General features: G+C 44.2%; 1 protein-coding gene across 1 annotated transcript in view; it reads left to right on the top strand.

Moving 5' to 3' along the window:
- Positions 1 to 20,257, top strand: part of NCOA2 (nuclear receptor coactivator 2) — a 470,775-nt gene that overhangs the window by 161,366 nt on the left and 289,152 nt on the right. Inside the window, 2 exon segments of the mRNA XM_030215383.1 lie at positions 3,672 to 3,849; positions 10,378 to 10,566. Of these exon segments, the coding sequence (XP_030071243.1) occupies positions 3,672 to 3,849; positions 10,378 to 10,566 (367 nt within the window).

Genomic DNA, 20,257 nt, shown 5'->3' with positions numbered 1-20,257 from the left:
TCTTCAGGGCCCAATTCAGATGGAAGACGTCTCCCGCTTTGGTCTTACGGCTTGGCTCTTGAGTGGGCAAAATTGAGAAGACCTTGCAGGATGGTCTGCAAAAGGGCTTGTCTTATAACTCCCTGCGAGTGCAAGTCACAGCTCTGGCCTGTTTCCGATGCCGTCTAGCTGGTGTTTCTCTCGCAGCCCATTCGGACATAGTCCGTTTTTTGAAAGGTTCTCTTCACCTCTGTCCTTCTCTTCAGCGTCCATGTCTGTCTTGGAAGTTGAATTTGGGCCTTAGTGCGCTGCAGGGGCCTTCTTTTGAACCTTTGCGTTCCGCTTCTCATAAAGATCTCACTTTGAAGATTGTGTTTTTGGTGGCCATTTCCTCAGTGCGCAGGATTTCGGAATTGCAGGTCCTGCCTGTATTGTCGGGAACCCTTCCTGCAGTTCTCGGAATCTGGTGTTACTTTGAGAACGATTACATCCTTTTTGCCGAAGGTGGTGTCGGCCTTCCATTTAAATCAGTCTCTTTGTCTTCCTTCCTTCCGAAGAGCGGATTTTCCAGATAACTTTGCTCAGTTGCCTCTCTTAGATGTTCGGCGGGCTCTGCTTCAGTATCTGCAGGTGACTAGTGACTTCAGGTGTTCGGATCTGTTTGTTCTTTATTCTGGTCCCAGGCATGGGTTCGCAGCTTCCAAGGTGACAATTTCTCATTGGCTTAAAGAAGCTATTTCTTCTGCATAACTGCTGAAGGGAGCCATTCCTCCTGAGGGTTTATGAGCCCATTCGACTCGGGCGCAGGCAACTTCTTGGGCGGAAACTGCAGTGTTTTTCTTGGATGACATTTGTCGGGTGGCTACTTGGGCTTCTTGCTATTCATTTGTTAAGCATTATAGGTTTGATGTGGAGGCGGGGGAAGATGCTTGTTTTGGCAAGGCTATGATGTCTCGGGGAGCGGCAGTTTCCCACCCTGTTTAGGGATTGCTTTGGTACATCCCACCAGTTCCTGGATTCATCTGCTGCTGATGCTAAGGAAGGTAAAATTAGGTCTTACCTAATAATTGTCTTTCCTTTAGTAGCAACAGGGGAATCTAGGATCCCTCCCTATTTCCAGATACCTTGCCATGATTGCTGACAGTTGTAGACAGTTCGGTAAACTGAGAAGATAAATTTTGACAGAAAACGGTATATCCCAGTTTGCAGTTCGACTCCTTTGTGTTTTTGAGTCGTAATTATTCCAGTTCCAGATTTTATATTTGGCTGTTGCCGTATTGTTGTGAGGAGATTATTTGCTTTCTCCTTCCTTTGCTTTGGGATACGATCTATACTGAGGAGATTAGGAGCTGTACATCCAATGTCATTGTTTTCACAATCTCCACCTGCTGGTAGGCGGATACAACCCACGAGTTCCTGGATTCATCTACTGCTACTAAAGGAAAGGGAAATGGGACTTGATATACCTCCTTTCTGAGGTTTTTGCAACTACATTCAAAGCGGTTTACATATATTCAGGTACTTATTTTGTACCAGGGGCAATGGAGGGTTAAGTGACTTGCCCAGAGTTACAAAGAGCTGCATGGGAATCGAACTCAGTTACCCAGGATCAAAGTCCACTGCACTAACCACTAGACTACTCCTCCAGGTAAGACCTAATTTTACCTTGTTTCTGGAGGTTTGGTGAGGGTTCCTTTACATTTTTCTCTCTCTTTGGGCTTACACGTAGTTTCACTTGCTTTTTCCTTGTGATAGCTGCAGAGCCTTGTCAGCACTGATCTTGCTATGTAAATCAGAGAGCAGCATTAGGGAAATGATGGGGTGTTTTGAGGGCATTTTTTTGGCAGAGCAGCCTTTTTGGTGGGCAAACTGTTGTCTTCCCATGCGGTGCAATCACAGCCTCTCTCTCCTCAGCTGATGTTTTTCAGGCTCCTGCGGCCCAGGCTGTCTCCTCAGCTGATGTTTTTCAGGCTCCTGCAGCCCAGGCTGTCTCCTCACCTGATGTTTTTCAGGCTCCTGTGCCTGTTTTAATTTGCCATGATTTGGCTTCTGCAGCTGCGAGACCCATGCTGCCTCTACAGGCTAGGCATATTTATGGACCTTATACATGTGCTGGTAAGGTTTCTGACTGTTATAATTCTTGGACCTCTGGTGTCTTCCTATGGTAATGGAAGTGTGCCTTTCCCATTCACTGGGCGGAAAGTCATTTGCAGCAACTTTCTGCCATCCACTTAGTGGAAACTCTCAATGGGCAAGCTGATTTCCGTAGCTGTAACTCCTTGGACCCAATGGAATGGGAGCTGGCACTGGAACCTTCCAGCTGATAACTCCGAGGTGGAACACTCCCCTAATAGATCTCATGGCCACACTTTACACTGTCAGAGTTTCTAGAGGAAGACATAGAGTGCCGCCCTGTCTGTTGATGGAATCCTCTGCCATCACGTTGATTGAGAGAACCTGAGCTGGTTGCTCTTCAGAACAGATTGAAAGGCTTGAAGAGTGTTGTGTACCATTCTGAGCCGCATCTAACTGGGCTACCACAGTTTTACCGTGCAGCTCCATGTCAGGTTGGGATGGAAGGTGGGTTCAGAAGGCATAGATGCTCTCCTCCAGGTTTGGCCGTTGGTCATTTGGTTTGCTCCAGATTGACCCAGGAGGCCGGGGTATATGGGCTGGATTCGTTGACTGGTAGGCAAATGTTTCGCCTTCCTCTATGTCATAGACACCTCTGTTAGAGTCCATTCCATACTGCATGTCTTGGTGCAGGAATACTTTGCACTGATAGTAATCTTCTTTCTTCCGTTTGGTTCTCTTTGCGGGAGTTTTGGATTCCCACCCTGCATGAGGACTGTTTTGCTACATCTCACAAATCTGGATTCATCTGCTTCATATACTAAGGAAGGAGAAATTTATGACTTAAGATTAATTTTCTTTCCTTTAACCTCAGCAGATGAATCCAGAACCCCACCCTTCTTCTGTGTTCTGTTCTCATGGTTTGTTCATTTCTCTATTTAGGGTTAATGATTCATTTTGGTGTCAAGAGTTTTTGCTGTTTTCTACTATTCATGCTTCTCTGTGAGGAAGGGGATGTAGTATGCCTCTTTATTCCTTCTGCTTTGTTAGTAGAAATACTGACTAACCAAGGAGCATACTGTCCTATAAGACAAGTTTAGTGCTGTCTATCTCCACCTGCTGGTAGATGGTCACAACCCATACGTCTCTGGAATCATCTGCTGCAGTTAAAGGAAAGAAAATTGTGAGATGTCATAATTTCTACTTATATTTTTTTCAGAAGGGGCGGAGGGTAGAGAGTAGGAATTCCTGCGCTAACCAGTTGGTGCACAGATACCTCATGAGCACTTACTGCCTACAAAATGGGTGGCAGTAAGTGCCTACAGTAAAAAAAAAAAAATGTAAATGGTGAGCACAAATGGCAGGAATGCATGACCATTAATTTATAAAATACAGAAAGGCCATTTTAATGGCCATGGTAATAATAGCCTTAGCACACCTATGTAAGGGTACTTTTGAAGTCACTTTTTATAGCAGCTTAGTAAAAGTGTTCCTTAGTTATGTATCTTAATATATATGAGGAGGAAGGCTAGAGAGGTTAGATTTTCTGTGGAAAAGTAAATTTTCCCTTGTTTTATTCCTAATAGTAGAGTGATAACTTATCTCCATTTTCATTGCAGGCTCTGGATGGGTTCTTTTTTGTGGTGAACTTAGAAGGCCATATTGTATTTGTTTCTGAAAATGTGACACAGTACCTGAGGTATAATCAGGAAGAGCTTATGAATACCAGTGTATACAGCATATTGCACGTTGGTGACCACAACGAGCTTATCAGAACCCTGCTGCCAAAGTCTTTAGGTAAAGTATTTTAAATACTAATTGAATATTCACTTATACTTTTTGTTTTCTTGAGGCTGTTTTTTTTTTATTTGGGTGACTGGCTCCAGAGCACCTTGTTCTGGATATTTATATCACTGAAATGCGAAATGAGACCATGTCCAGTGGGATTGTGCTTCATGTATATACCTTACTTCTGTGTAATAACTTTATTATATTATGAAGAAGGCTAGAAGGGGGCACAATCTGCTGCAGATGCTTGAGCCTAGTCTGTGATGTCCTGAGTTGCTTATAAAGTTCTCAAATATTGCCAAGAGCAAGATGCGGTCTCCTCCAATGTCCCTGCAGCAGCAAATAAGCCAAGACTGAGAGAGCTGAGAGGAGAAGCTCAAATGGGCTGCAGTCCAGTGGAGTGAAGGAGTAGCCTTGTGGTTAGGGCAGCAGGCTAAGAGCTAGAGAAACTAGAGTTTATACCCTGTTTCTCCTGCTGACTTGTCTGTGACATTGAGCCATGCACATCACTTTCTGTTGCCTCAGATACGACTTTCATTGTAAAGCCACTTTAACAGGGAAATAACACACACAACCTGATTTTAACTTGCTTGTGCTTAGATTTGGAAAGGTGAGTAATTGTGTCTAAAAACAAAATCCAAAGCAGAGGCCACTCAGTCTCTAGGTAGAAAATTATTTTCAAAAGATATTTATTTATTTGGATTTTATTCACACCTTTTTCAGTAGTAACTCAAGGTGAGTTACATTCAGGTACACTGGGTATGTAGGTGTCATTCTGTGGAAAGTCTCACAAAACATCACCCAGCTCTCAAATTATTTCAGCAACCTCTTCAGTACTAAAGGGTATGTATTGTATTATATAGGATCCATCAGATACCTCTGTCACCACCACTCAGGCTAATAACGTGAGCCAGGCACTTTTATGGTGGGCAGATATTCCTCATTTGATCCACATAATTTTTAATTCAAACTTCACTCTTTTATATAAACTCTTTATCTTTTTTTATATATATTCAAAATAAGCACAGCTTTAAAATGTAGTATCACTATATACTCCTTCTTCGCATTTCAAATGCTTTAGTAAAACTGATCACTCATCTCTGAGATCTCAAACCGACATGAATTCACGTTTCGCAACTAGTGCTGTATCAAGGTATATCTCCTCAATTGAGCCTGGAAACAATTCCCTGCTTTCTTTTTCCATGTTTCGTCTATTAGATTATTCTGTGGAAAGTGGCATCAGAGAGTTGACCAAGGAAAGGACGTTATATCCTGTCATACTGCATGTCCTGGTGCAGGAATACTTTGCACTGATAGTAGTCATACTAACCTCCAGTTCATAAGAACATAAGAATAACTATACCAGATCAGACCAGTGGTCGATCTAGCCTAGTATCCTGTTTCCAACAGTGGCCAATCCAGGTCACAAGTACCTGGCAGAAACTCTCCGCTATGGCTTTGTCTTCCCTGATTGCCTCAATGCTATGATACTAATGCTTTTGTACAATACAGCTGAGGGGCTAAATACAGATAGACGGGGACAAGATGCATGGTATATGATCAGTTGAGATAAATAGGTGGCTAAACTAAAGGTAAGCTCTTTGTATTGATAATCAAGATAGAAGGAAGTGGTCTAAGTTACAGTGGGTGTAGCCAGCTACTCCAGATGCTGAATAGGAATACAGTCAGTCACCCTATGTATTAAAGGCTTGGGAGAAGAGCTGAGCTTTTACCTGTTTCCTGATGTAGCGGTAGTCTCGAGTTATACGTAGCCCCCCTAGGAGTAAATTCCTGAGCCTGGAGACTACTCCTGAGAAGGCTTGCTGGCGGGTATCACATCGCACAATTTCCTTTGATGAGGAAAGACTAAAGCAGCTAGGGCTCTTCAGCTTGAAGAAAAGACTGCTGAGGGGACATATGATAGAGGTCTATAAAATAATGAGTGGAGTGGAAAGGGTAGACGTGAAGCGTCTGTTTACTGTTTCCAAAAATACTAGGACTAGGGGGTATTCAATGAAGCTACAAAGTAATAAATTTTAAAACGAATTGGAGAAAAGTTTTCTTTACACAACGTGTAATTAAACTCTGGAATTCGTTGCCAGAGAATGTGGTAAATGCGGTTAGCTTAGTGGGGTTTAAAAAAGGTTTGGATAGCTTCCTAAAGGAAAAGTCCATAGACCATTATTAAAATGGACTTGGGGAAAATCCACTGCTTATTTCTGGGATAAGCAGCATAAAATGTTTTGTACTTTTTTGGGATCTTGCCAGGTATTTGTGACATGGATTGGTCACTGTTGGAAACAGGATGCTGGGCTTGATGAACCTTTGGTCTGTTCCAGTATGGCAGTACTTATGTACATTGCTGTTTGAATGTTCTATTCCATAGCATCCCGCTGATCAATCCAGAGACTTGTGGGTTATGTCCCTCTACCAGCAGGTGGAGATATAGTAAACCTCTGACGTTCTCTCTATGTGGTCATGTGCAGCCACCTTAACTTCAGTATTCTCTCTATCTAGCAGGTGGATGGTCATAACCGTGCAGCTATGGATTGATTGGCTTTTGGCCTGGTCCCCTGGGTATAGTCGAGCTTTTGGGGTCTGAGGTGTCCCTCCTGGGACTTGGGTAGTTCCAGGTCCCTCCCTTCCTCCTACATTGCCCCTCTCCTCTCTGCCTGACTGGGGTTTGTGGTTCTCACTCTCCTGACTTTAAAAAGAGTCTGAGGTTTCTTCTGCTCTGGCGTCCTCTCCTGCCGTAAAAAAAAATGCAGTTTGAGCACTGTTTAAAAAACAAAACAGAAAGCTCCTCAGACTGATTAGTCCAGCGCAGCGAGTTGATGTCGGTTTGTAGTAGCGGCAGAAAAGGTGTGAGAACCGACTTGGCATGTGATAGTGATTCCCGAGGGGATGAGTAGTCATTCTCCGTGAAATGGAGTTGTAGAAATATCTTTATCTTTAACATGTGAGGAAAATATTGTCTCTCCTTTCCAGATAATACATAGTCGTTCAGCAAATGATAGTGCCATATGTTGATAAAATTGCTATTTAAGCTTCCTGGTTTTGATTTATTAATTTGATATACTGCTTGGTACCATAAGGTTTAAAAGCGGTTCACAATAAAACCAGCAGCCATTTCCTGTCCACCTCAGGATTAAAATCTAGAAAAATTAAAATCTTGTTGCCTTTATAATCCACACTCTATATTTTTTCCCAGCATAGATTCAGTTCTTTTACCAAAAATGTAAACTGCCATGTCCTGCCAGGTCAAGATGGCTGACTGAGCAGACGTGGCAGGGAGCTCTGTGGTGATCTGCTGTGTTAGTGTACGGGAATAACATGGTGAAATGCAAAGGGAAAATATGCTCCTGTCCACCTGAAGAAGGATTACGTTCAAACCTTGTCCAGCAGATCTTGGAAAACTTTGTCACACTAGTAAGCAAGGAAGGAGCCAGAGGTCCGGAGATTTGTGAGGAAGGATCCTTTCTGGAAATGTTTTAAATCTTGCTAAGCCCTGGCCCTTGTGAGACACTCCCCCCCCCCCCCCCCCCCACCCAACCCAGAAGTGAGGGCGAGCTACAGTGATAGAAAACTGCAGTGGATACCAAAGAGTTTGTCATGGGGTTTTTTTGAATGTGGTGCTGCTTAACCTGGTGTTTTGTTTCCTATGGAATGAAATCTTCCTTTGACATAAGGTTCGAATGAACCAGCTGCTGTTCAGGCTGAATCTGTTCCCGATGTGAGGGGAGCTGGAAATATACAATGCATGGAGGGGGCAACTTCAGCAGGTGATGTTACTCAGAAGGAGATATGGCTGCTGTTTGAAGTCCCTAAGTAGGCTGGTGAAACATCTTGATAACTTACTGGAAGATTCACAATGTCTTCAGTTCCAGGCATGGCGCTCTCATACTGAAGCTCTATCAAGGCAAGATGATAGATTGAAGGATGTAGAAAAATAGTTTCTGATATGCGACTCGACCATCAGCATTGCAGAAGAGAGAAGGAAGGTCAAACCTACTGGGAACAGAGAAGATTTCAGAAGGTTAAATGCAGATTCCCAAAGGACAAAGAGAACTACTGCAATGGACAGTGCCAGAAGATGGAGGAAGCGAATAGGAAAGGTCACATGCGAGAACTCTACACCCATGTGAAGAGGGCATGGTCATCATTCATGGCCCGCAAGGCAACAATTCATGGGAGCAATGGTCATGACCTGTATGACCAGCCAGCAATACGTGATCACTGGAAATTGATGGTATACCAACAGAATTGCTCAAGGCCATACCAGTGGCAGCATTACTAGCATTATGCCAATGTACATGGAACACGTGAATGGCCAAAAGAATGGAAAAGATCAGTTTTCATTCCATTTCCAAATAAGGGAGATACAAAGGACTGTGTACAGATTATCGTACCATAGCTTTGATACCGAATGCAAGTAAAATCATGGCGAAGATCATTCAACACACTTGTATAACCATTGACAGGGAATTGTCACATGTGCAAGCTAGCTTTAGGAAAGGCAGAGGCACTCATGATCATATTGCCAACCTTTGATGGGTTATGGAAAAAGCTAGGGAGTACCAGAAAGATCTCTACATGTGTTCTATTGAGTATTTGAAGGCATTTGATGTACTTGAGCACAACAAGCTCTGGACCTGCCTGAAGGAGATGGGCACACCACCACATCTGATTGAATTCATAAAATCACTGTATCAAGATCAAGAAGTTACAGTCCGAACACCATGTGGAGAGACAGATTGTTTCAAGATTAGAAATGACACATGACAAGCAGGCCTGGATGAGTGAAAGATTGGTGTGAAAATAGGTGCCGGAAACATCAACAACCTCCGATATGCTGATGATACCACCCTGCTGGCTGAAAATAAGAAGGATCTTGAACATTTGATCAGGAAAGTCATGGAAGAAAGTGAGAAGGTTGGACTGCTCCTGAACATCAAAAAGACAAAGGTCATGACATCAAGATCAACAGTGAAGAAATTGTTGTCAAAGATTTCACCTTTCTTGGCTCCAAAATTAATCATGATGGTGAGTGCACCCCTGAGATCAAGAGACGGCTGACACTTGGAAGAAGTGTGATGGTCAGCATGAACAACATCTGTAAGAACTGTTGACATCTTGTTCTCTTAAGGATTTTGACAAACAAGACAGTATTTTTGGTACCTATTGCCTCGTCTAGAAGAGTGTCTGAGTTGCAGGCTTTTTCCTGTAACTTGCCATTTTTGGAGTTTTCTAAAGAGCGAGTGGTATTGCATCCCGTTCCTTCTTTTCTTCCTAAGGTCTTATCGCATTTTCATATCTGTCGGTAAAGTGAAGATTATGGACTCTGGCTATTAAGAGAGTCCTTAAGCATTATCTGAAGGTAACAGAGGAGTTCCAGCGTTCAGACCGTCTATTTTTGAGCATTGGAGGTTCCCATAAGGGGTTGGCAGCTATTAAACCCACCATTTCTAGGTAGCTTAATGAAATGATAGCCTCTGCTTACCTTCTTCTGGGAAGCAGGTGCCGGATGGAGTCAGGGCTCAGTCTACTAGAGGGCAGAATGCTTCTTGGTGCCACCTTTGGACATTTGTAAGGCAGCGAATTGGTCTTCCTTGCATTCGTTTTCTAAGCATTACAAGAGGTGCAGTATCGTCAAGAAGCAATTTTTGTTGCGAGGGTTCTCACAGCTGGTTTGCTCTGATCCCTCCCTTAAGAGTACTGCTTTGTTACTTCCCATCAGTCAGATCCTGGGCTGGTCCGGAGGGATGCTAAGGAAGGAGAAATTAGATCTTACCTGCTAATTTGCTTTCCTTTAGTCCCTCTGGACTGGCCCAGGTCCCACCCGTTTTCATGGTTGGTCATACTGAAGAGCGGTTAATAGTTTCCTTGTTTTTGTTGGGTATGGAAATTGGTTTGGAGATGGAGCTATTTTGTGCATTTTCTATTTCTTTCTTTAAAAAAAAAAAAAGAGGGCATGTATTGCCACGCACCGTTGTTAGTGTCACAGCAAGCATTTTCTTATTATAGATTGGTGGCTGCTTAGGTTCCCAGTGGCACAGAATGTGGTTCGTTCTTTCTTCTCCTGCTTTGTTAACTCAATACTGAATCTAGGTCTAGATGGCCAGGGCTCTTTTTGGCTCACTAAAGTCAGAGTTCTCAGTCTCCACCTGCTGGAAGGAGTGCATAACCCTTCAGTCAGATCCAGGGCCGGTCCTGGGGGACTAAAGGAAAGCAAATTAGCAGGTAAGATCTAATTTCTCCTTTTTTTGTGGCATTGAGAAAGCTTTAGGATACAGATGATTGATTTAGTTCAAAGATTATGGGGAATGGGGAGGGTCTAAATAGATAAAATGCTATACTTAAATTGGCTAATTGACTTCCTTTCGTAAACAATTGTACTTCTATCACTTTTCAGTTGGAACCACAGTACCTGCTACAGATTTAATGTTGTTGTTTACTTTTTATATCTTATTGTCTTCAGTTGCAGTAATAGAATTATATATCTGTGCTTCAATATGCTTTCATGTTTACTTTACTCAGTGAATGGAGGACATTGGTCCAGTGAAGCTCCAAGGCGGAATAGCCATACCTTTAATTGTCGGATGTTGGTAAAACAAATGATGAACTCTGATGAAGAAGGCCTTGACAACCCAGAAGCTCATCAGAAATATGAATCTATGCAGTGCTTTGCTGTTTCTCAGCCAAAGTCTATAAAAGAAGAAGGTGAAGGTAAGTCTCTTCCATTGCAATTAATCTAGTTTAATACATCCCTTAGATCAGGGCTCGACAAACCCCAGGTGCAAGGTCACCATGGTGACTAAAAATTCATACCTAGAGCTTAAGGTTTCAGAGAGCACATGGGTTGCATCTTTGCAGTTTTAGGGTCACAGAAAATGTTGACTCTTCGGAAAGTGTACATTGTGTGAATATTTGCGCCAGCCAAGAAGTTGGCAACTCACATGTTAGCTTCCTTATGGGAACTTATTTTTAGCAGTACAAAGCAGCCTACATGGAGCGGCACCAATAGACCAGCTCCAGGTAGTTGCAGTGGCAGCATGGACTGGAAAAAGCTGTGAGAGGTAGAGACAGCTCGATTGGGGAAGGCTGGGAGCAGTCCTAGAGGAAAAAGCAGAAGTGAAAGGGTGGTCTACTGTTGGGGCAACCAGGCAGTGCCCAAGGGCCCAGAGCAGCAGGGGACCCAGTACCACCCCTTACTTAACCTAGCATTTCTCCCCATCTTCCAGTCTCCTCCTTCCTCCCCCCCCTAAATTCTATCGTCTAGGAGGTCCCTGGCAGTTGCAGCAATTCAGACACTACTCTTCTGTGATCCCACCCCCATATGAACAGAAAGTTGCATCAGATGGGTGAGTCCTGGCAGCAGAGAGGCTCCAGGCAGTCCACTGGCAGCGTCTGTAAATTGCCACTGCTGGGGACATCCTAGAAGACACGGATTAAGTTAGACCTGGGGGGGGGAGGGTTCAGTGGAGGGAGAGGGGAGAGATGTTGGACATGGGGGGGGGGGGGAGGAGGAGGGAAGAAATAGAGAAATAATGGACCTCAGGATGGGAGGCAGAAAGAGAGAAATTATGGACCTGGGAAGCTATTGCTCGGGTGGGGGAATAGAATTGAGGTACTGAAAATGGCTGCAGCTCCGAAGAGAAGGCAGGGGAAGTAAGGAGTTGAGAGAGGTTACCGTTGAAGGTGGGAGAGAGGTTACCATTGAAGGTGGGAGGTGAGAGAGGTTACCGTGGGAGGTGGGAATGAGTGGTTGTGAGAGGCTACCATTCAGGTTAGGGAGATGGATGGAAATGACAGGCTGAGAGAGGTTACAGCTCAGGGTGAGGGGATTGAGAGAGACTACTGCTTGAAGGGCTATGATGCCAAAGTTGCTACTGGGATGGGTGAGCAATGGAGAGAGGCTGTAGATGTGACTGCTGGAAGAAATGCAGGTGAATGAGCGGGTGATTGGAGAGAGGCTGAGTTTGCGTGAGGGAGGATTGAAGGTGAGAGGCTGAAGCTGCTTGGAGGGGTAGGGTGGATGAATACAACCAGAGTCAACCTTAGTATTGATCATTGCCCTTCCCTTAGCAACCACAACCTAAAGCTTCTCTCTGTCACCACACAGACTGCAGCTACAGGGACAGGATATTGAAAGAGGTTGAGGTTATGCCTGCTGGGACTCTTATGTGTGGACTGAAATGGTGGTGTAGCTGGACTTGCCATTTAGGGTGAACCTGAGCTCAGAGTGAGTGGGCATACAATTGATTTCCCCCTCGCTCTCTGCCTTCGCCCCCCCCCCCCAGTGACCCCCAATTCAAATAACAAGTATCTGAGCTGGGTGGGGGGGGGGGGGGGGGGCTGAAGAGGTCCTCCTGCCTCCCCTACTCTGTATTTTGTGATACTGTTCATGCACTGTCCCCTGCACATTCTCAGTTTTTGCACTTGTGCAAAAACCGAGCATGCATGGGAGTGGGGTAACATGGCAGCAGTCAAAGTTAGGACTTCTTCAGCTGGATATCTGCCAGCCATGACAAGGATGCCGCAGTTATGGGTGGGCCTAAGCCCAGCGTGGGTGGACCTGGACCCACCTGTAGCTACACCATTGGATTGAAGAACATCGAAGCAATTTTTCAGATAACATATCAGCCTTCAGACATTGAAATTTTATTTTGAGCTAAGAACTTTAAGTGATGATTGTATTAGGTTTTGGTGCCAGTCTCTCAACTATTTTGAAAACATATTTACATATAAAGAAAAATACAAAATTAAAAATGAATGAAAACTTAGTGTACTTTTTAATGTAAGCTATGAGGCTTTTTGTGAGGGTGGGTGATTGGCATCAGAATCATCCCTTCCTACATTGCTTCTATCTATCTATTCTTTGTGCTGGTATATAAATGTAAATATACACACTGACAAAATTCTTATTCACCCCTAATTAATCTTCACTCAGACTGCTGCAGCCTGCTCCACACAGGTCTCCCAGTGAACCATTGAGTACCACTGTTCATTAAATTCTATTCAAAATGTAGATCTTCTCTTAACCTGTGGTGCTACACCTGTATGCAGCCCTCAAGCCAGTGCATTGGGCCCCTTATCTACTTCCACATACAATTCTAAATAAAAGAACATTCATTCTGCAACTGCAGCTCATTACCTTCCCTTTATTTCTAAACCCCTTCTCCATAAATGCCACACATCAGGCAAATCACACCTATCTATGCCTTATACACTGTGAATATCTGGCTCTACACTTTTCCACTTGCTTTGCTAGGTTGGAGTAGACTTGTTCAGATCAATATTGAACTGCTGCAGTCAGCATTTTTAAAAATGCCAACTGTGATAGTTTAAAAATAAAGAAATAAATCTAGATATTTGGTGTTGGCATTTAGTCTTAGTGCAGCTGAGGCACTTTGTACAGATATTCAGTGGCGCTATCCGTATAGTGCCACTGAATATTCTGGTGAGCCACACAGTCTAGATAGCAGGTGCTGCTGTCTGGATAAGCATGGCTGAATATTGATCCCTTGAGTGAGTGCATTCTGCTCTTCTCTGATCTTATTTAAATGTAGTCTAACGTCTTATCTTTTTTTGAAGCAGTTTTTACATCTTAACCCGTGGTTCTCCTGATCACAGCCTTTTTAGTTTTTGAGAAGTTTCTTAATGAAACTTGCAAAGTCTTGTTTGTCCTGGGTGTTTGCGTTGACTAGATTTTAAGCTCTGCATAAAAAGGACCATGTCCATGTTGGAGGGATGTCCAAACTCAGTCCTCGAGGTCCACAACCCAGTCAGGTTTTCAGGATTTCCCCAACAAATATGCATGAGATTACATTACGTTTGACTTATAGTCCACCTTTTTAGTTCTGTACGGGTTACAATAACTTTCCTAAACCATCTAGAACATTGCTTAGATAAATATATGATCTTGCATAGCCATCAGCAACTCTCCAGTCAAACAGTATAAATTAACCACGAAGTTCTTTAGTATTTATAAATTGTTGAAGTAATAAGGTCTCCAGTTTAAGAAGAAGTAGTTGAACTCAAATCAAATTTATTAATGGGAATGAATTCCAATTGGAGAGAATCTGATAAGAAATAGATGATGTTGGATGCCCGTAACTCTTGGTAACTTTCAAATAAGGAAAACTAGGCTGCGTTTGATTCCGTAGCAAAAAGAATTATCTGCTAACAAATAAATGAATAGCGGCATCAAATATTTAAGAACCTGACCATACATGATCACAAATTTAATCCGTGCCTCTTCACCAGCCTCCATTGGCAGCCAGTGAAGCTTCTGGAGCAGAGGGTAAACTGTAATAATAACTTACTCCGTATATTTGGGCTGCAGTGTTCTGAATTGTTTAAATTTTCTAAGAAGAAATTTAGTTTCACTGAGGATGAGTAGGCCAGTTAATACTGTAATCCCTCAGGGTAGTAGGGGAAGCTTCTACAAGCAGCTGTTGGTTTTTCCTGACTGCCTGTTCCTCTCACAAGCATTGGATTCAGTTCACAAGGGCTCTGAAAAAGTTCAGGGTAGGAATTCCCCCCCCCCCCCCCCCCCCCCCCGTGTAGACATAAAAGATCAGTTCACAAGCATTTATCAGAAGGAGCCCTTTTCTCACAGTTTATAAGCTCCTTCAGGTAAGGGCTCTCAGAAAGGGCCCTTTAAAGCCCTTTTTAACAGTTCAGCACACTTCTCCTGTTCCCCGTCAGTTCATACAGTTTAACTCAGTAAGTGTATCAATGCAATCAAATAGTATCAAATAATCATCTCTCCTTCTCCAGTTCACTTTAAAAGCCCTGCAGCAACCAGGGTTGGCAGATCACCTCCCACTTCACAGCAAAAATCCTTCTGTGGCCTCCCACTCTGCTTTTAAGTGCTGGAGATCTCTGGCTCTGTAGTTTCCCAATCTACTATTATCGGTTCCTCTGGAAGTTCTGGGGGCAGGTCCTTCCCCTCCTCCAAGTATTCCATAGATTCTCTTTCTTTTGAGCTCTGGGACTCTCAGAACTTTCAGGAAATCCTCTCCCTTCTCCCCACAGCTGAGAGGAATTATATCCTGTTTTCTCAGCTGTGGGTATTGAGCTCTTTTCCTTCTGCTCCCTCTAGTGGAGAATGAGGAAAAGGGCCCACCGTTCCCCGAGCTACTTCCCCCTCTATCTTTGCTAAGAGCCCATTTACTACTACTACTACTACTATTTAGCATTTCTATAGCGCTACAAAGCGTACGTAGCGCTGCACAAATATAGAAGAAAGACAGTCCCTGCTCAAAGAGCTTACAATCTAGTAGACAAAAAATAAAGCAAACAAATCAATTAATGTGTAGAGGAAAGAGGAGAGGAGGGTAGGTGGAGAGATAGTATGGTGTTAGGGGGGTGCAAGTTGGACAACTGCTCCCTGGCCAGAGAGAGCCCTAAGTCTGCTGGAACCTGAAGAAGGCATGGCCTTGTAGTGGGCTTTGGGGTGCCCTCCCAAATTTCTGCCCTGGACCCTAGCCACATCTAACACCAGCTCTGGCAGGATACACATTTCAAATAATAGAAAATAACATTTTTTTCTACCGTTTGTTGTCTGGTCATTTTATTTTTCAAATCATATTGGTCCCAGGCTCTGGTTTCTGTTTCCCTCAGTCCTCTCAACTCACTCGCCAGGATATCCTGCCCATTTGACATTTCTTCTTTCTCCATGCTCGCCATCCATCTTCCATCTCTGTGTACCTATCTTTCTCCATGTTCAGCATCTCTCTTCTCTGTGTCCCCTATACTTCCCTGTCCAGCGTCTTCTCTGTGTCCAAGTCCCCACATTCATCATCACCACTTGCTGTCCTTTTCTTGGCCGGTATCTAACTGGAGAAATCTGTTTCTGTAATCTAGCTCTTATATTTCTGGCCTGTCTTTCTCCTCCCAAGGAGTTGTGGCAATTGTAGTTTGGGGGGCTGCATCTTCTTATTAGGGACTTGGTTACCTATCTTGTCACATATCCCCTCCCTCAAAATATTGCGAGACTCAGGATTGGAAGAACACCTTCCTGTTGAGTCCGCAATCCCTGATAGTGCTTCCACGTTCCCATGGAGTTTCCCTGCTCTATGCTGTATAGTAAAAGAGAGAGCCTGTAGGGCCAAGTACCACCTAGTAAAGCGGGCATTATGACCCTGCATTTGCTGTAGCCATCAGCGGGGCGTGGTCAGTCATTAATGTAAAGGTTCAACCCTGTAGATAATATTTTAAGGCTTCTGCTGCTCATTTCATGTCTAGACACTCTTTCTCTGTAGCTGCATAGTGCTGTTCTGCTGGTATTAGTTTCCTACTTAGAAATAGGACTGGGTGTTCCTCACCACTAAACTCCTGAGACAGGACTGCACCTAAACCGGTTACTGAGGCGTCAGTTTGTACTACTACTATTATTTAGCATTTCTATAGCGCTACAAGGTGTACGCAGCGCTGCACAAACATAGAAGAAAGACAGTCCCTGCTCAAAGAGCTTACAATCTAATAGACAAAAAATAAAGAAATCAAATCAATGCGTACAGGAAGGAGGAGAGGAGGGTAGGTGGAGGCGAGTGGTTACGAGTCAAAAGTAATGTTAAAGAGGTGGGCTTTCAGTCTAGATTTAAAGGTGGCCAAGGATGGGGCAAGACGTAGGGGCTCAGGAAGTTTATTCCAGGCGTAGGGTGCAGCGAGACAGAAGGTGCGAAGTCTGGAGTTGGCAGTAGTGGAGAAGGGAACAGATAAGGATTTATCCATGGAGCGGAGTGCACGGGAAGGGGTGTGGGGAAGGATGAGTGTGGAGAGATACTGGGGGGCAGCAGAGTGAGTACATTTATAGGTTAGTAGAAGAAGTTTGAACAGGATGCGAAAACGGATAGGGAGCCAGTGAAGCGACTTGAGGAGAGGGGTAGTATGAGTAAAGCGACCCTGGCGGAAGACCAGATGGGCAGCAGAGTTTTGAACTGATTGGAGAGGGGAGAGGTGACTAAGTGGGAGGCCAGCAAGAAGCAGATTGCAGTAGTCTAAACAAGAGGTGACAAGGGTATGGATGAGGGTTTTGGTAGAGTGCTTGGAAAGAAAGGGGCGGATTTTACGGATGTTGTAAAGAAAGAAACGACAGGTCTTGGCGATCTGATGGATATGATTAGAGAAGGAGAGAGAAGAGTCAAAGATGACCCCAAGGTTTCGAGCTGAGGAGACAGGGAGAATGAGAGAGCCATCAACAGAAATAGAAAACGGGGGAAGTGGGGAGGTGGGTTTGGGGGGAAAAATGAGAAGCTCGGTTTTGGTCATGTTTAATTTCAGGTGGCATTGAGACATCCAGACAGCAATGTCAGACAAGCACACTGAAACTTTGGTTTGGTTGCAAGGTGAGATAGGGGTAGAAAGGTAGATTTGGGAGTCATCAGCATAGAGATGGTAGGAAAAGCCATGGGATGAGATTAATGAACCAAGGGAAGAAGTGTAGATAGAAAAGAGGAGGGGACCAAGAACAGAACCCTGAGGTACACCGACAGGCAGAGGGATAGAAGTAGAAGAGGATCCACCAGAGTGAAAGAGAGAGTTTCCTCTAATCCACTCCTTTTAAGACTGGCTCATTACAGAGACTATTCTGAAGGGACTTAGTCTTGTTTCCCCTTCTCTGACCAGATTAACAGGTTTGGGTTGGCCTTTTTAAGCATGTCGGTCAGAGAGCTAGAAATTTCTGCAAACCTGGGGATAAACCTCCTATAGTAGCCTATGAACCCGAGAAGCCTCATAATTGTTGCTCTGTGGCTGGTAAGGGAAAATCACGTATGCCCTGGACCTTGTGGCTGGTAAGGGAAAATCACGTATGCCCTGGACCTTGTCCATCATAGGTTTTATGACTCCCCACCCATTTTATACCCTAAATATTTCACCTAGCAAATACACTTTTGGATTTAGGGTAAGCCCTGATTTCCTCAGAGTATCCTTCTGGCAGGCAGTCGCATATGAATATAATAATAAAATGCTGGTTCCCCCTGAGGAAGTGTCGAAATGCGGTCCAGCATCGGGGAGCCACTTTCGAGTATGAATAATAGAGCGTGACTGCCGTGACGGTAGTTTCAGCAGCCTCCTATTAACTTATGTAATATCATTAAGTGTCCCCTAGTCTTTGTACTTTTTGAATGAATAAAATATCGATTCATGTTATCCTGTTTTGCAGACCTCAGCCATCTCTTTTTCCAAGCTGAAGAGCCCTAACTTCTTTAGCCTTCCTATCAGAGATAGCCCGCTCATTATGCAATCCCAGCAGACAAACAGTAGGACCACACACCAAAGAAGTCCCAAACATAACCGAGAGTGCTTTCTCACTCCCATCCAGAAATAGATTATCAAAGCACAACCCCACCAGACATGTAAAAATGTGCCCATCTGGGTCTTGCACCTCCAGCATACATCAGACATAGTAGGGAATACATGTTTCATTCTATCAGGTGTATAGTACCGAGTAAGTACCTTGTATGCATTTTCTTGCACCAGCACACACATGGAAGCCTTCTGTACTTCTTCACATATATCTTCCATTCCGAATTAGAAAAACTACATTGCAAAACTTTCTGCCAAGTACACTTGAATTTATAAGAAATCAGGTCCCACCCCCTGATAAATCTGTATATCACCGAAATGGGTCTAGGTAATTTTTGCAGAAGAAGCCATAAATTCTCCAAATATTCCAGCTTACGGAGATCCTCCTGATGCCAACCCTGTGTCCTCATGAAATGCAGAATTTGCAGATAGTGATAAAAATTCTTCATAGTAAGATCAGGAATGGAATGCAAAACTTCAAATTCCATAACTCATGCCCTTTGCTATGACATCCTGAAAGTGAATCAACCCCAATTATTCCCAACGAGCAAATGTTATGTTCTCTCTCCCAGCCACAAAACTCGGCTCCCATCGACTTGCTGCTAAAGAGGAAGTCCAATCCAACTGGCCCTAACGTCTACACACTTTCACCCCCAGTATCAAACAGATGTCAAACAAAAGGATTCCGAACTCCAAAAGATATACCCCCAATTCTTTGGTAGTCCACAAAAAAGACCCTAAAGGACGCAAGGAAAAATAAGTTTGTTCCAACGAAACAGAAGGCTTTAATTTCCCCCTCTCCCAGTCTAATATCATCTGGAGTTGAGCCGTTATATAGTACCATTCAATGTTGGGGACTGCTCTCCCTCCCTGTTCTGCGGCTCCCCAAAGAACCCATTCTGCCATATGAGGGCGCTTTCCATTCCAAATAAACTGAGAAGTAGTACCCTGTATACATCGAAGAAGACTCTGAGGGACATGACTAGGTAATGATTGAAATACAAAGAGCAACCTGGGTAACACATTCATCTTTACCACTGCAATACAGCCCCACCAAGATAACCATAACCCTCTCCAACAGGACAAAGCTATACGAATTTTATCCAAAATCTTATCATAATTGAAGGCAAATAACCTGTTGAGGTCCCGAGGTATTCTAATTCTCAAATATTGAATATTATGAGGAGCCCAGCGAAAAGCAAAAGCTATCCTCAGCCTATCTTTCTCCAACTGAGATAGAGAGATATTAACCTGCAAACCTCTCAAATTCATTAAACACCTCTAAAACAATGGGTAGTATCAGGCCTGGGTCTGTAATGTAAATTCTCCGAGGACAAGCAGGCTGCTTGTTCTCACTGATGGGTGACGTCCACGGCAGCCCCTCCAATCGGAACACTTTCCTAGCAAAGGCCTTTGCTAGTCCTCGCGCGCCGATGCGCACCGCGCATGCGCGGCCGTCTTCCCGCCCGAACCGGCTCGTGTTCGTCAGTCTTCTTTTGTCCGCGCTCGGTACGGTCGTGTTACGCCGTTTGCGCCCCTTAAGTCGACCTCGCGCGTCTTTTTGGACTTTTCGCTGAAAAAAAAAAAGGAAAAAAGGATTTCGGAAGAAGGCCTTTCGGTCTTTTTCCCCTTCCGGTATTTCCAGTTTTTGCCCCGTTAAGTTTCTTTTCGTTTTCGGGGTAGGCCCTTTTGAGGTCTCAGGTCGAATTTTTTCTCCTCCTCTTTTTTGGTGCCTTACCGCAATTACGAGTTTTGATTTCGCCGGTGTGATATTTCCGCCCATGTCATCGAAGTTTCCCAGCGGCTTCAAGAAGTGCACCCAGTGCGCCCGGGTAATCTCGCTCACTGACAGGCACGCGTCGTGTCTTCAGTGTCTGGGGGCTGGGCACCGCCCGCAGGCCTGTAGTCTTTGCGCCCTTTTACAGAAAAGGACTCAGGTAGCGAGATTGGCCCAGTGGAACGTTTTGTTCTCGGGCTCTTCGTCGGCATCGGCACCGGGAGTATCGAGTGCATCGACGTCGACAGCGTCAAGACCTCCGTCCTCGGCTGCGACAGCATCGAGTGCAGGTGAGGGCTGTCCATTCCCCTGCTGGTGGCGGTG

Source organism: Microcaecilia unicolor, chromosome 1, assembly GCF_901765095.1.
Source record: "Microcaecilia unicolor chromosome 1, aMicUni1.1, whole genome shotgun sequence".
NCBI classification, from domain to species: Eukaryota; Metazoa; Chordata; class Amphibia; order Gymnophiona; family Siphonopidae; genus Microcaecilia; species Microcaecilia unicolor.
Note: the sequence above shows the minus strand (reverse complement) of the source record. Positions and strands in the feature narration are given on the sequence as shown.